This window comes from Prionailurus viverrinus, chromosome E3 (assembly GCF_022837055.1).
Source record: "Prionailurus viverrinus isolate Anna chromosome E3, UM_Priviv_1.0, whole genome shotgun sequence".
Lineage (NCBI taxonomy): Eukaryota > Metazoa > Chordata > Mammalia > Carnivora > Felidae > Prionailurus > Prionailurus viverrinus.
Genome location: NC_062576.1, coordinates 17132154 through 17146286, shown reverse-complemented (window position 1 = coordinate 17146286; position 14133 = coordinate 17132154). Strand labels below are relative to the sequence as shown.

At 42.1% G+C, this 14133-nt stretch overlaps 1 protein-coding gene across 1 annotated transcript; it reads right to left on the bottom strand.

The window, feature by feature from the left end:
• Positions 1 to 42: 42 nt before the first annotated feature.
• LOC125154572 (cytochrome c oxidase subunit 6A2, mitochondrial) lies at positions 43 to 4964 on the bottom strand. Its single transcript, XM_047839035.1, has 3 exons — positions 1383 to 4964; positions 1057 to 1193; positions 43 to 939 (listed from the first exon to the last, which is right to left on the bottom strand). The coding sequence occupies exons 1-3, from the start codon at positions 1453 to 1455 to the stop codon at positions 859 to 861; spliced, it is 291 nt and encodes a 96-aa protein (XP_047694991.1). The 5' UTR covers positions 1456 to 4964; the 3' UTR covers positions 43 to 858.
• Between the last annotated feature and the right edge of the window lie 9169 nt (positions 4965 to 14133).

The following is a 14133-nucleotide window of genomic DNA, read 5'->3' as shown; positions in this document are numbered from 1 at the left end:
TGAGGCCTGAGATAATCTTTTTTTTAATGGCACTATATATGTAGCATCAGGGGAGTAGCCAAAGGAAGAACTCAATGTGTCTGTTTCTCACGGGTTTCAGCACAGGCTTCAGGCTCTTTGGTAATGTGAAGTGAGCAGACTGTCCTAAGAGGTGAGTGAAATGCCCTGAACTTGTTTGAACCGATCTCTCCCTTGAATGAGATCCCCAGAGGCTAGGAGAGCCAGGCTTCCAGAAAGGAGCATATGATTTCCCAAACTAATACAGAAGACTCATTAAGGGTGGTCATAGAGAATAGCTAAAATATTCCAAATCCAAAACTAGGTCATGAAGACTCACAGATAAGGCTATAGTTCCTCTGTTTGAAATCAGGGTTGTTTCCAAAAACCAGAATTCACAAAAGCTGTGAATCAATGTCAAGAGACAAGTGGTACTTCAGAGTCTGCAGCCCTGAGTTTCCAGGGACTTCTGAGGAGGGCCCTTATTTAAGTCATTTAATATCTAAGAATCTCATTTCCTCGTCTGGAGAAGGGGAACCAAAATTATATCTTGTTCCCAGAGTTACTGTGAGGTTAGTGTTATGTGAAAGACCTTTACAGGCTATAGCCCTAATTATCAATAGGTGAGAGAAAGGGAGGATGGAGATCTCCTACCTAGTCATCAAGGATGTTCCCTGGAGCACCTCCCAAATCACGGCCTTGGGAAGAGCATGTAGACCACAGACTGCATTGTGCGCATGCACCCAGTGGAACTCCTTGGAGGCCCCTCCAGCCCCTATCCTGGTCCCCAGAGAGCCTGCGGACACACAGTTTTCACACCTTTATTGGGGCTGGGGGCATCCACTGGGGCCTCAGGGCCATTCACTGTTCATAGCCGGTGGGCAGAGGGTTGACACGGGGGTTATGGAAAAGAGTATGGTTGCCGTCTCCCCAGGAGTAAGGCTGTGAATAGAGGGAGAGCAGATTGTCAGCGAGGTCCCGGCCAAGGGGTCCCCCAGCACCCCTTGCCCGTCTGAACCATGCTCCCGCTCTGGGGGCCAAAGTTTCAGGCCAGCATACCTTGGTGCGGATACGGAGGTGGTGGTATGGGATGAACTTGGGGCGTTCACGATGGCCCGCGTGGAGCCAGGAGTTAAGGGTGCAGAGGGCCACACTCGGGAGCGCCAGCACGAAGGTCAGGAGGCGCCAAGTGCTGGCTACAGCAGGGTGGGGGGAAGGCAGAGATGAGAGAGAGGTGGGGAAGGGAGGGCCTCTGAAGGTTAGAGTTAAAGGGTGGGTAGGGGGGAGGCGGAGTGGGGGGCGGTCCTCAGAACCGCGGAAGGCCAGACAGGCGGGAGAGGGGTACAGGTATGTAAGCCACAGGGTCAGGCAGCAACCCCACTCACCTCCTGCCCCTCCATGGTCTCCCTTTGCTGTGCTTGCCAAGCCCCGACTCAGGGACCTCAGAGGCAGAGCCATTGTGGTGAGAGAAGCTGGAAACAGTGAACTGCCCTTTCACTCTCCTTCACCACGGCCTAGATTCCACTCCCTTTTTTTTGGGCCAATCACCTGTTGAGTCTGTAACATGGGTGGCTATTTTTAGGGGGTTTCTATATTTAAAATGAGGCCTTTACTGGCCTGAGGTCCTTCTCTCTAGACATCTGCCATTTGGTGCTTCTTATTTTGATAAGGGGACATTTAAAAACAATATGCCATTCTTTTTACAGTTGCAGGGAACTATTTCCTTCAATATTCTATTCCCAGTGGGTGTCACACAGCAGGTTTTTAGTATTGTAGATTGAATAAAGTGACCTTTTGAATCTCAGTTTTTTAATCTGTAAAATGTATAAGAATTTATACCTTAAATGAAGTTTATGAAGTTTAATCAAAGTAACATAGGAATATGCCAGCATAGAGTCTAGCACATAACAGTAGCTCAGTATATGCATTAGTCACAATATTTTACAAAGAATAGAACTCACTCTAACTGGTTTTTAAAAGATAAGCAATTGAGAATCTTAGGTATCTCACAGTACCTCTGGTATGGCCAGAAAGGCCAATAATCTGTGCAGTCAAAAACAAACCATTCTGTGGGCCAGCTGCAGTGAGACACCACCATAATTTGCACTGCTATACTCCAGATGCCAAAAACTTCACCCATGCTTCCCTGGAAAAACAGATTCTTCCACCCTCACACCCTCTGGAAAGTGGATTTTTCATGAATTTTGCATCCTTGCGTTGGTGTCTTCTCAATCAGAGAAATCATGTGGACCCCAGTTGACAATAGGTCATTGCCTGTACCCAAGCTTCAAGAAAGGCTTGGAAATTGAGTTTGCATTCTGCCTTAAGGAGACAGGAATTATATCTTGAAGAAAATCCCCAAATACAGGAAGAATATTCAAAAGATACTGGGTGCAGTACCCGGGTGGCTCAGTCGGTTAAGCGTCCGACTTCAGCTTAGGTCATGATCTTGCAGTTTGTGAGTTTGAGCCCTCACTGGGTTCTGTGCTGACAGCTCAGAGCCTGGAGCCTGCTTCAGATTCTGTGTTTCACGCTCTCTGCCCCTCCCCCACTTGTGCTCTGTCTCTCTGTGTCTCTCAAAAATAAATAAAAACATTTAAAAAATTAAGAAAAAGGTAGCCACAGACTTGACAAGTATCTACTGCTAAGTATGTTATTTCAAGCTGAAAAATCTGATTACATGGAGGAAAAAGAAAGCCTGGGTAGACCTGTGTAAGCCCTGTATCAAAGCAGGTCATTAGAAATATACAAGACAGCGGAGTTGATTTCTGCCTGGCTCACTGTTCTGTCCTCAGCACTAGCACAGAACCTGGCATGAAGTAGTTGTTCTAAAAATGTGTATTTATTGAATGCTCGAATGATGTTACATTGGTTAACCCTATATAAATGCCTTTGCCAAAGTACAATCCTACAGGATATCTCCAGCTTGGATCAGGACTGATGTGATGGACCTAATATGAATGTAATATATAAAAGAAAACATGATTTTTTGTATCTAATATGAATTACGAAAGAAAAATGAGGAAGGTACATTTTTAGGAAGGGGCTCCATACTTCTTCCTCCTGTTGGTTTGAAACTGAACACTAGCTTCTACTTAACTTTCTGAGGCTTTTTTTTTCTAAGTAACCTTGTTGAACATTCAAATGGTATATAGTGTTTCTAAATTGTTCCTGAGCCCTCACTGAGCTATAATGGAATTCTTCCTAGGACTGCTTTTTCCCACTTGGACTTTGGAATTGCTACTGAGAAGATGGGCCTTATTCCAGTTCAGGTTGTTTGGCATTTCCCTCCACATACAGTCTCCTCAGCTTATGATTATGGCTTCTAGAGAAAGCATATGACCAGGGGTACTTTTACTTGAAAACATTCTACGTCCTTCTCCCTCCACTCAGAGCTTTGTTGGTCACTGCCTAACAATTGCCTGAGTGTTCCCATCCCTTTGTCTCAGCTTGGAAATTTCCAGGAAGAGTTTTCTTGCTGGTACTTGGTGAATGCCCCTAGAGATGCTACCATTCTCTGCTACTGTCACGCTCATGTGATGCACCTATCCAGTACTCAGTTTTCTATTTAGGTAGTCTGTGCTTTCCTAGATTGATCAGTGTAGAGGCAATGTAGAGCAGGTCCTTCAGTCTTTGTACCCACCATTTTTTCATAAGGTCTCTCTCACACAGTCAATTAATTGGGCTGCTTCCAAAGCTTCTAGTTTCTAGAGGCTTAGATTTTTCTTTGCTTTAGGTGGAGGGGAGAACTTTCCAGTTGTTAAGTAAACCCCAGTGGGCAGCATCCCCAGCCCTTTCCAGACATTCTTCAGCTATTGGTGGTGAAGAGTGTGGAGAGACGATTCCATGCCAGTTTCTCTTGTGCCTCTTTCCTAGGATGCTACATATCATCACCATATTCTCCAAAGCAAAGATCAACATCTGATCTACTAAATACAAATTTTGGGTGGGAGGCCGACCAACCTGGCAGAGAAGTAGGGGGATCTATACTTCCCACATCTCTCAAACAAAGAAGGGCTGAAGTCAAAGGACTTTGAACCCCAAGAGACTCTGAGGAAAAGAGACTGAGTCTAACAAGAAGACACCAGGACAACCTGATGGGCTATAGGTGGGTGATTGCAAACTGGAGAAGATAAAATGGGCTGCATAGGCATGGAGGGGAGAGATCCCCTTCTGCAGAGAGACAAAGGGAAGAGAAAGAGCGGCGGGGGAAGAATAAGACTGTATCTGGACAAGAGAAAAACCTTGGACCAGGATGGAGAGGGATCCCATCTCTAACTGCAGGGCTTTCTTCAGACTGGGGCTGGCTGCCCTGTTCATGCACCTTGGGAGAAGGGGAGCCACCCCCAGTTTCACTGGTAGGTCAGGGCACAGTCTGCAGGAGAAAGTGGTCCTCCCTGAAGTGCTGCAGCACAGGACAAAACCAGCCTGGACCACATATCGGTCAGTATAGAGAGGCACTTCCCCAGTGCCAGGGTGCATGGAGTGGGAGTTTAAATCCCAGCCAAGCACCAGGCCATGGGAGTCGGCAGAGCGAGACAGACCATCTCATCTGCACCTGTGGCACAGTGAGGACAGCTCAAATGGAGTGATTTGGGACACTGGGTCCATGGAAAAGACAATGGGGGGGTCGCCATTTTTCTCCCCACCACCACCATCAAGGCAGGCCTCAGGGATTGGTCCTTGGGGCTCACAGTGGAGGCAGGACCTGCTTACACCAAATCATGTCCCTCCTGGCTGGATAACTGCATGTCTACTGGAGCTGGATAGATGCTGAGGAACCAGACAGCTCCCTCCTCCAGACCAGTGCTGCTGCATTGCCTGGGTTAATTCTACGAAATTCTTGTTATTTAGATATATTCTTCCTTCCTTTTCTCCTTATCTCTTCCCTCCTCTAGGCTAGTTACTCTGGTTTTTTGTTTGTTTAAACAGACATATTTAATCCATTCTCTTGATACATGTTCTACACCTCCTTCTTTACATTCCTTTCTCTTTCTCTGGAATAATCAAGCCATGTAGTTTCTCTATGGGGATAATTTTATCTTCATTTCTTTTTCCTCTCATGTCCTTCTTTATTTTCCTTTCTCTCTCTCTGGATTAAGCCATTTAGTCTCTCTGCCTGGTCAATGTTTATTTTTTCTTTTTCCCTGCCCCTGTCATTTCTCTCTTTGTATGTGCTCTTCCATCAGCACTGCCTCCACCATGTTCTTTACTTGCAGCTGGTGTTTCTGGTTTTTTGACTTTTGGATTTTTGTTTTGTTTGTTTGTTTGTTTTATTTGTATTTTTGTGTGTTCTTTTCCTGTTTGTTTGTTTTCCTTTCCAGGGCTTTTTCAAAGAACAAATCAAAGCATACATGGTGGAGGGTCCAAAACATCACTGGGAGTAGGGAAATAAAATAACCAAAGTCACAACAACAGAGAGCAAGTAAAACTCTCCAAAAAACACCTTCTGAAGGGCCAGGCCCTGGACAGCATATGAACCCTCTTTAACATAGCTGTGCTCGCAGATGCAAAGCACATAACAAGCTTTTAAAACTCATAAGGGACAGAAAAGCCAAAGAGATGAAACAGAAGAATTCTTCGCAAAAGAAATTCCAGGAAGAAGTGACAGCTAATGAATTTATCAAAACAGATATAAGCAATATAACTGAACAAGAATTTAGAATAACAGTCAAGATTAATCACTAGGTTTGAAAAAGGCATAGAAGACAGCAGAGAATCTATTGCTACAGAGATCAAGAAACTAAAAAATAGTCATGATGAATTAAAAAAATGCTATAAATGAGGTGCAAAATAAAATGGAGGCGGCCACAGCACAGATTGAAGAGGCAGAGGAGAGAATAGGTGAATTAGAAGATAAAATTATGGAAAAAGAGGAAGCTGAGAAAAAGAGAAAAAAACATCTAGGATTATGAGGGGCAAATTAGAGAACTAAGTGATGAAATCAAATGGAACAATATCTGTATCATAGGAATTCCAGAAGAAGAAGAGAGAGAGTAAGGGGCTGAAAGTTTACCGGAACAAATCATAGCTGAGAACTTCCTCAATCTGGGGAAGGAAAAAGGCATTGAAATCCAACAGGCACAGAGAACTCTCTTCAGATGTAACTTGAATTGATCTTCTGCACGACATATCATAGTGAAACTGTAAAAATACAAGGATAAAGACAGAATTCTGAAAGCAGACAGATATAAGTGGACCTTAACATAAAAGAGTAGACACATAAGGGTAGTAGCAGACCTATCTACTGAAACTTAGCAGGCCAGAAAGGACTGGCAGGAAATCTTCAATGTAATAAACAGAAAAAAAAATGCAGCCAAGAATCCTTTATCCAGCAAGCCTGTCATTCAGAATAGAAGGAAAGATAAAGGTCTTCCCAAACAAACAAAAACTGAAGGAATTCATCACCACTAAACCAGCCCTACAAGAGATCCTAAGGGGGACTCTGTGAGTGAAATATTGCAAGGACCACAAAGGACCAGAGACATCACTACAAGCATGAAACCTACACAATGACTCTAAATCCATATGTTTCAATAATAACACTTAATGTAAATGGACTAAATGCTCCAACCAAAAGACATAGGGTATCAGAATGGATAAAAAAATAAGACCCATCTATTTGCTGTATACAAGAGACCCATTTTAGACCTGAGGACACCTTCAGGTTGAAAGTGAGGGGATGGAGAACTATCTCTCATGCTACTAGAAGTCAAAAGAAAGCTAGAGTAGCCATACTTATATCAGACAAACTAGAATTAAATTAGAGGCTGTAACAAGAGATGAAGAAGGGCATTATATGATAATTACAGGGTGTATCCATCAGGAAGAGCTAACAATTATAAATATCTATGCGCCAAATAGGAAGCACCCAGATATATAAAACAATTCATCACAAACATAAGCAATCTTATTGGTAAGGATGTGATAGTTTCAGGGGACTTTAATACTCCACTTACAACAATGGACAGATAATCTAGACAGAAAATCAGTAAAGAAACAATGGCCATGAATGACACACTGGACCAGATGGACTTGACAGATATATTCAGAACTTTTCATCCAAAAGCAGCAGAATACACATTCTTCTCGAGTGTATATGGAAAATTCTCCAAGATAGATCACATTCTGGGTCACAAAACAGCTCTCAATAAATATAAAAGAACTGAGATCATACCATGCACACTTTCAGATCATAGTCCTATGAAAGTTGAAATCAACCACAGGAAAAAGATTGGAAAATCTCCAAAAGCATGGAGGTTACAAACATTCTACTACAGATTGAATGGGTCAACCAGGTAATTAGAGAAAAAATTTAAAAATATATTGAAACAAATGAAAACAAAAACACAATTCAAACCCTTTGGGATGCAGCAAAGGCAGTCCTGAGAGAAAAATACATTGCAATCCAGGCCTATCTCAAGAAGCAAGAAAAATCCCAAATACAAACTCTAGCAGCAAACCTAAAGGAAATAGAAGCAGAAGAGCAAAGACACCTCAAACCCAGCATAATAAGGGAAATAATAAAGATCAGAGCAGAAATAAACAGTAAGGAATCAAAAAACAAAACAAAACAAAACAAAACAGAACAGATCGATGAAACTAAGAGTTGGTTTTTTGAAAAAATAAACAAAATTGATAAACTCCTAGCCAGACTTCTCAAAAGGAAAAGAGAGAGGACCCAAATAGACAAAATCACAATTGAAATGGATTTATTATGACCAATCCCTCAGAAATACAAGCAGGGAATACTATGAAAAATTATATGCCAACAAACTAGACAACCTGGAAGAAATGGACAAATTCCTAAACACCCAAACACCAACAAAACTCAAATGGGAAGAAATAGAAATTTGAACAGACCCATAACTAGTGAAGAAATTGAATCCATTATCAAAAATCTCCCAACAGATAAGAGTCTTGGCCCAGATGGCTTCCCTGGGGAATTCTATCAGATATTTAAGCAGAGTTAATACCTATCCTTCTCAAGCTGTTCCAAAAAATAAAAATGGAAGAAAAATTTATGGATGCATTCTATGAAGCCAGCATTACTTTGATTCCTTAACCAGACAGAGACCCAGCAAAAAAAGAGAACTACAGGCCAATATTCCTGATTAATATGGATGCAAAAATTCTCAACAAGATACTAGCAAATCTAATTCAACAGCATATAAAAAGAATTATTCACCATGATCAAGTGTGATTCATTCCTGGGCTGCAGGGCTGATTCAATATTCACAAATCAATTAATGTGATACATTATACTAATAAAAAAAAGGATAAAAACCATATGATTCTGTCACTAGATGGAGAAAAAGCATTTGACAAAATACAGCATCCTTCTTAATAAAAACGCTAAAGAACGTTGGGATAGAAGGAGCATGCTTAAACATCATAAAAGCCATATATAAAAAGCCTACAGCTGATATCATCTTCAATGGGGAAAAACTGAGAGCTCTCCCCTGAGATCAGGAACACGACAGGGATGTCCACTCTCACCGCTGTTGTTTAACATAGTGTTGGAAGTCCTAGCATCAGAAATCAGACAACAATGAAGTAAAAGGCATCAAAATTGGCAAAGAAGAAGTCAAACTTTCACTTTTCTCAGACGACATGATACTCTACATAGAAAACCCAACAGACTCCACCCAAAGTCTGCTAGAACTGATATGTGAATTCAGCAAAGTTGCAGGTTACAAAGTCAACGTACAGAAATCAGTTGCATTTTTATAGAACAATAATGAAGTAAGAGAAAGAGAAATAAAGAAACTGACCCATTTACAATCGCACCAAGAAGCATAAAATACCTGGGAATAAACCTAACCAAAGATGTAAAAGATCTGTATGCTGAAAACTATAGAAAGCTTATGAAGGAAATTGAGGAAGATACAAAGAAATGGAAAAACATTCATGCTCATGGATTGGAAGAATAAATATTGTTAAAATGTCAATACTACCCAAAGCAATCTACACATTCAATGCAACCCAAATCAAAATTGCACCAGCATTCTTCTCGAATCTAGAACAAGCAATCCTAAAATTTGTATGGAATACAAAAGACCCCAAATAGCCAAAGTAATATTGAGAAAGAAGACCAAAGCGGGAGGCATCACAATCCCAGACTTTAACCTCTACTACAAAGTTGTAATCATCAAGACAGCATGGTATTGGCACAAAAACAGACACATAGACCAATGGAATTGAATAGAGACTCCAGAATTGGACCCATAAAAGTATGGCCAACTAATCTTTGACAAAGCATGAAAGAACATCCAATGGAAAAAAGACAGTCTCTTTAGCAAATGGTGCTGGGAGAACTGGACAGCAACATGCAGAAGAATGAAACTAGACCACCTTCTTACACCATTCACAAAAATAAACTCAAAATGGATAAAGGACCTGAATGTGAGAGAGGAAACCATCAAAACCCTAGAGGATAAAGCAGGAGAAAACCTGTCTGACCTCAGCCTCAGCAATTTCTTACTTGACACATCTCCAAAGGCAAGGGAATTAAAAGCAAAAATGAACTATTGGGATCTCATGAAGATAAAAAGCTTCTGCACAGCAAAGGAAACAATCAACAAAACTAAAAGGCAACCAACGGAATGGGAAAAGATATTTGCAAACGACATATCAGATAAAGGGTTAGTATCCAAAATCTATAAAGAACTCACCAAACTCCACACCTGAAAAACAAATAATCCAGTGAAGAAATGGGCAGAAAACATGAATAGACAATTCTCTAAAGAAGACATCCAGATGGCCAACAGGCACATGAAAAGATGCTCAATGTCACTCCTCATCAAGGGAAATACAAAACAAAACCACACTGAGATATCACCTCATGCCAGAGTGGCCAAAATGAACAAATCGGGAGACTACAGATGATGGCGAGGATGTGGACAAACGGGAACCTCCTTGCACTGTTGGTGGGAATGTAAACTGGTGCAGCCGCTCTGGAAAACAGTGTGGAGGTTCCTCAAAAAATTAAAAATAGATCTACCTTATGACCCAGCAATAGCACTGCTAGGAATTTACCCAAGGGATACAGGAGTGCTGGTGCATAGGGGCACTTGTACTCCAATGTTTATTGCAGCACTTTCAACAATAGTCAAATGATGGAAAGAGCCTAAATGTCCATCAACCAATGAATGGATAAAGAAGTTGTGGTTTATATATACAATGGAATACTACTTGTCAATGAGAAAGAATGAAATATGGCCTTTTGTAGCAATGTGGTTGGAACTGGAGAGTGTTATGCTAAGTGAAATAAGTCATACAGAGAAAGATACCATACGTTTTCACTCTTATGTGGATCCTGAGAAACTTAACAGGAGACCATGGGTGAGGGGAAGGGGAAAAAAAGTTATAGAGAGAGAAGGAGGCAAACCATAAGAGACTTTTAAAAACTGAGAACAAACTGAGGGCTGATGGGGGGTGGGAGGGTGGGGTGGGTGTGTAGTGGGTGTTGGGGAGGGCACCTGTTGGGATGAGCACTGGGTGTTGTATGGAAACCAATTTGACAATAAATTTCATATTTAAAAAAAAACATGAGTACCACTACATATCCATAAGAATGGCTAAAATTAACAGACTGACAATACCAAGTGTCCCCAGGATGTGAAACAAATGCAACCCTCATACATGGCTCTTGAAATGTGAAATGGTCCTGCCACTTCAGAAAGCAGTTTGACAGTTTGTTAACAGTAAATTAAATGCACATTTACTGTATGACCTAACAATTCTACTCTTATGTATTTACCCAAGAAAAATGAAAATATGTCCACGCAAAGCCTTTTTTTTTTTTACAAATCTGCACAGCAGCTTTATTCATAATAAGCAAAAACTGGAAACAGTCCAAATGCTCATAAAAGGTGAAGGAATAAACAAATTGTGGGATCTCCACATAATGGCATTCTTCTCAGCAACAGAAAGGAACAACTATTTTTACATGCAACAAATAGATGAATCTCAAGATTATGTTAGACCAAAGAAGCCAGAAACAAGAGTATACACTATATGATTCCATTTATATGAAATTCTACAATTAAGGCATAACTATAGGAGCAGAAAGCAGGCCAACAGTTGTCTGGAACTAAGGGAGAGGCTGACTAGAAAGGGGCATGAAGAAAGGGTGATGGAAATGTTCTACATCTTAATTGTGATGGTGGTTATGCTAGTGTCTACATTTAGCAAAAATCAGACTACAAATGTACTGACAGCTTTATTGAAGTTATGGATAATAAAATACACCCTTAAAAATATCTAAGGTTTTTTTCTGAGTGTAGAGGGTAGACAGGAGTATCAATAATGATTGGTCAATTTTTAAATGATTTTATTACATTATAAATAAGTTTAAATAGCTAGCACTTATAGAGTACTTACTATTTGCCAAGTGCTGTTCTAAGAGTTTCACATATTAGATTAAGCCACCCAGCAGCTCTCTATCATAGGGACTATTACCCCATTTTACAGATGAAGAAATCAAGCCACTGAAATGTCTTAATCTTGCCAAAGGCCATCCATTTGTTAAGTGACAGAACCAGGACCCAAATGATCTGGTTTGAGAGAGCTTTCCCTAATTTCTATGCTACATGCCTCTCTCTAGGACAGTTCTGAAAAAGGAGTCCCCTTTCCTCCATATTCCAACCTTCTCTAAGAAAAATATGTTCATGTTTGCAAGTTTCTTCAGGCTTTGCCCATATTCTTGCAAATTTAAGTACTCTATTATCACAGTTTAGTACTGAGCAAGAGGAAGCTACTCCAAGAAAAATATGAATCTAATTCTTTTTTCCAAAAAGAAGATTCTTTTTCTTATGAATGTTTTTGGTTCATTCATTTTTTTCATAATGATATTTTAATGCTAACTTTTTAAGATAAATTCTTTTGTTTAAAATACCTTGTTTTATTCATTTCCTTTATTGTTGGAATATATCATTATTATAGATAATTCTATAATAAGCATTTTAATGCCATTCATAGAGCTTATTTTTTCCCTGTTGAATCTCTAGTGAGTTATCCCTAGGAGTGCGGCTGCTGCCGCATATCAGAAAGGGCCTTGGGCCACCATAAAGCACAAGCTCTTCTTTTTTTTTTAAGATTATTTTAAGCAATCTCTACACCCAAAGTGGGGCTTGACCTCACAACCCCAAAATCAAGAGCTGCATGCTCCACTGACTGAGCCAGCGAGGCACACCAAGAAGCTCTTCTGACTTTATGGTTGTGGTTAAATTTGCTAATGCCTGAGATTGGTCCAGCCACAATAATCCCAGCCTATTCGTGGTCTTGAAAGTCCTAGAAAGGCTACAGAAGTTCTGGTGACTCTCTTCTGGGAGTCAGCTACAATATGTCGGTGCAATCAGCCTTTATGACAGTTAAAAGAGCCACAGCCTGCCAAAAACTTTGATCTAGGTGACCACTACAGTCCCTCATTCTTTCTGTGACTGTCACAACTGTCCCCTCCTACATTCCCTGTCATTAATCTAGCCTGGGCTTTCTTTACCTCATCTGGAGATTATTGTATGTTTCCTAGTTGGCCTTTTTGGAATGTTTCACCTTACTTCCAATTATCTTACACAAACTTGTCAGACATGTTTCTCATTATATGGTAGTGCTTCCTGACTATTTTCACAGCATGGGACACATAGAAAATGTTAAAAACAATTTGTGCAGCATACTCAGATGAAGGGTTGAGGCTGCTTCCAGCTGGAAGTACCTGGCCCAGTGCTTCTGGTCATCCCAGACCCCACTCACCTGCCCTCAGGGTTAAAGCAGTGGCTCTCAACCCTGGCTGCACATTAAAATTACCCAGTTTCTAAAAATTCTCTTGCCCACACTGCACCCAGGAGTAATAACCCAGATAGAATATAGCCAGAGTTGAGAAGCTTTGAACTAAAGGGATATCTCAGTTAATTCTCAGTAACCTCTACACCTTGTTCGTCTTTCACCATAGAACTTGCTTCTTAGGAATGGGTCCAGGGTATTAATAAACTAAGGTGAACTTGAACTTAGGTGTGTGGACACACCTGAACTTAGGTGTGTGGAGCTCTCAATAGCTGGACTCCACCATGCCACATGATAATAAAACTTAACCTTACCAAACTGTCTAAGGCTAAATGAGTGTCCTAGGCTGGGAATACACAGACTTTTAGTAACAGTGGTGTAAAGTTCTGAGAAAGCTGGACCCGAGGGCCTGAGTATTTGCACCTGTGTGGTGGGGCGGGGCGGGAAGGGGCGGGGGTAGGGCGCTTAAAGGCAGAAATCAGTGGTGGCCTTGGGAATAGTAGGAGGCCTGGATTCTAGGGCCAGGAGGGGCTGTGGCACAGCAAGTGCTGAGGTAATGGTTGGGAAATGAATTAGTTAATGGAATAAGCAGGCTCTAGGAAGAGAATGGAGACCACAAAGCTGAAATGGGCAGTGGAGATGCTCCTCTCACCCCTTCCAACCCTGATAATACCAAAGTACTTGCGGGGGTTCATGGGGCGACCCATCAAAGGGGTTCGATGGATGCATGCGTTCAGAAATTCCTCCTGCTCCAGGTAAGAGGCAGCAGGCTCAGTCTACTGCCCTTCGTTAGCCCTTACCCAGTGAGATCCCATACCCACAGGTTTACTGCATGACACCTGGGAGTGCCGCCAAGCGGGGCCGGTCACCTCCACTCTCCGGACCCCAGACCCCAGTCCAGATGCGTTGCAGTGGGACGACGCTCTGCGAGGGCTCACCCTGGAGGGAACGCGGCGACATCGAGGTAGCGTCCTCGGAGCCGGGAACCCCGCTCCGGAAAAGAGAGGCCACCGAGGCTCCACGGACAGCAGTCTCTGCGGGGCCAGTCAGGAAATGTAGTCGCCCGCAAGGGGTCTCGGAAGCGGTAAAGGATTGATCCTTGCCCCGAAACCACTTATGTGAGAGTCTCCCCAGTCGCCGAGACGGGGATGCCAAAGGCCCCGGGCACTGTTACCCAGCCTCGGCCAGGGGCGCTCCGTTTCCAGCCCGTCCTGCTCGCTTCTCACTTCCAAAAAACTGCCCCCACATATCCCCTGGTGTTCCCAAGAAGGGGGCGAAATAGGGCAGAGAGCACACCCAGAGAACCGCGTAGGAACTGCCATTCCAGTGCCCAACTAGAATGTGAGAGGAAAT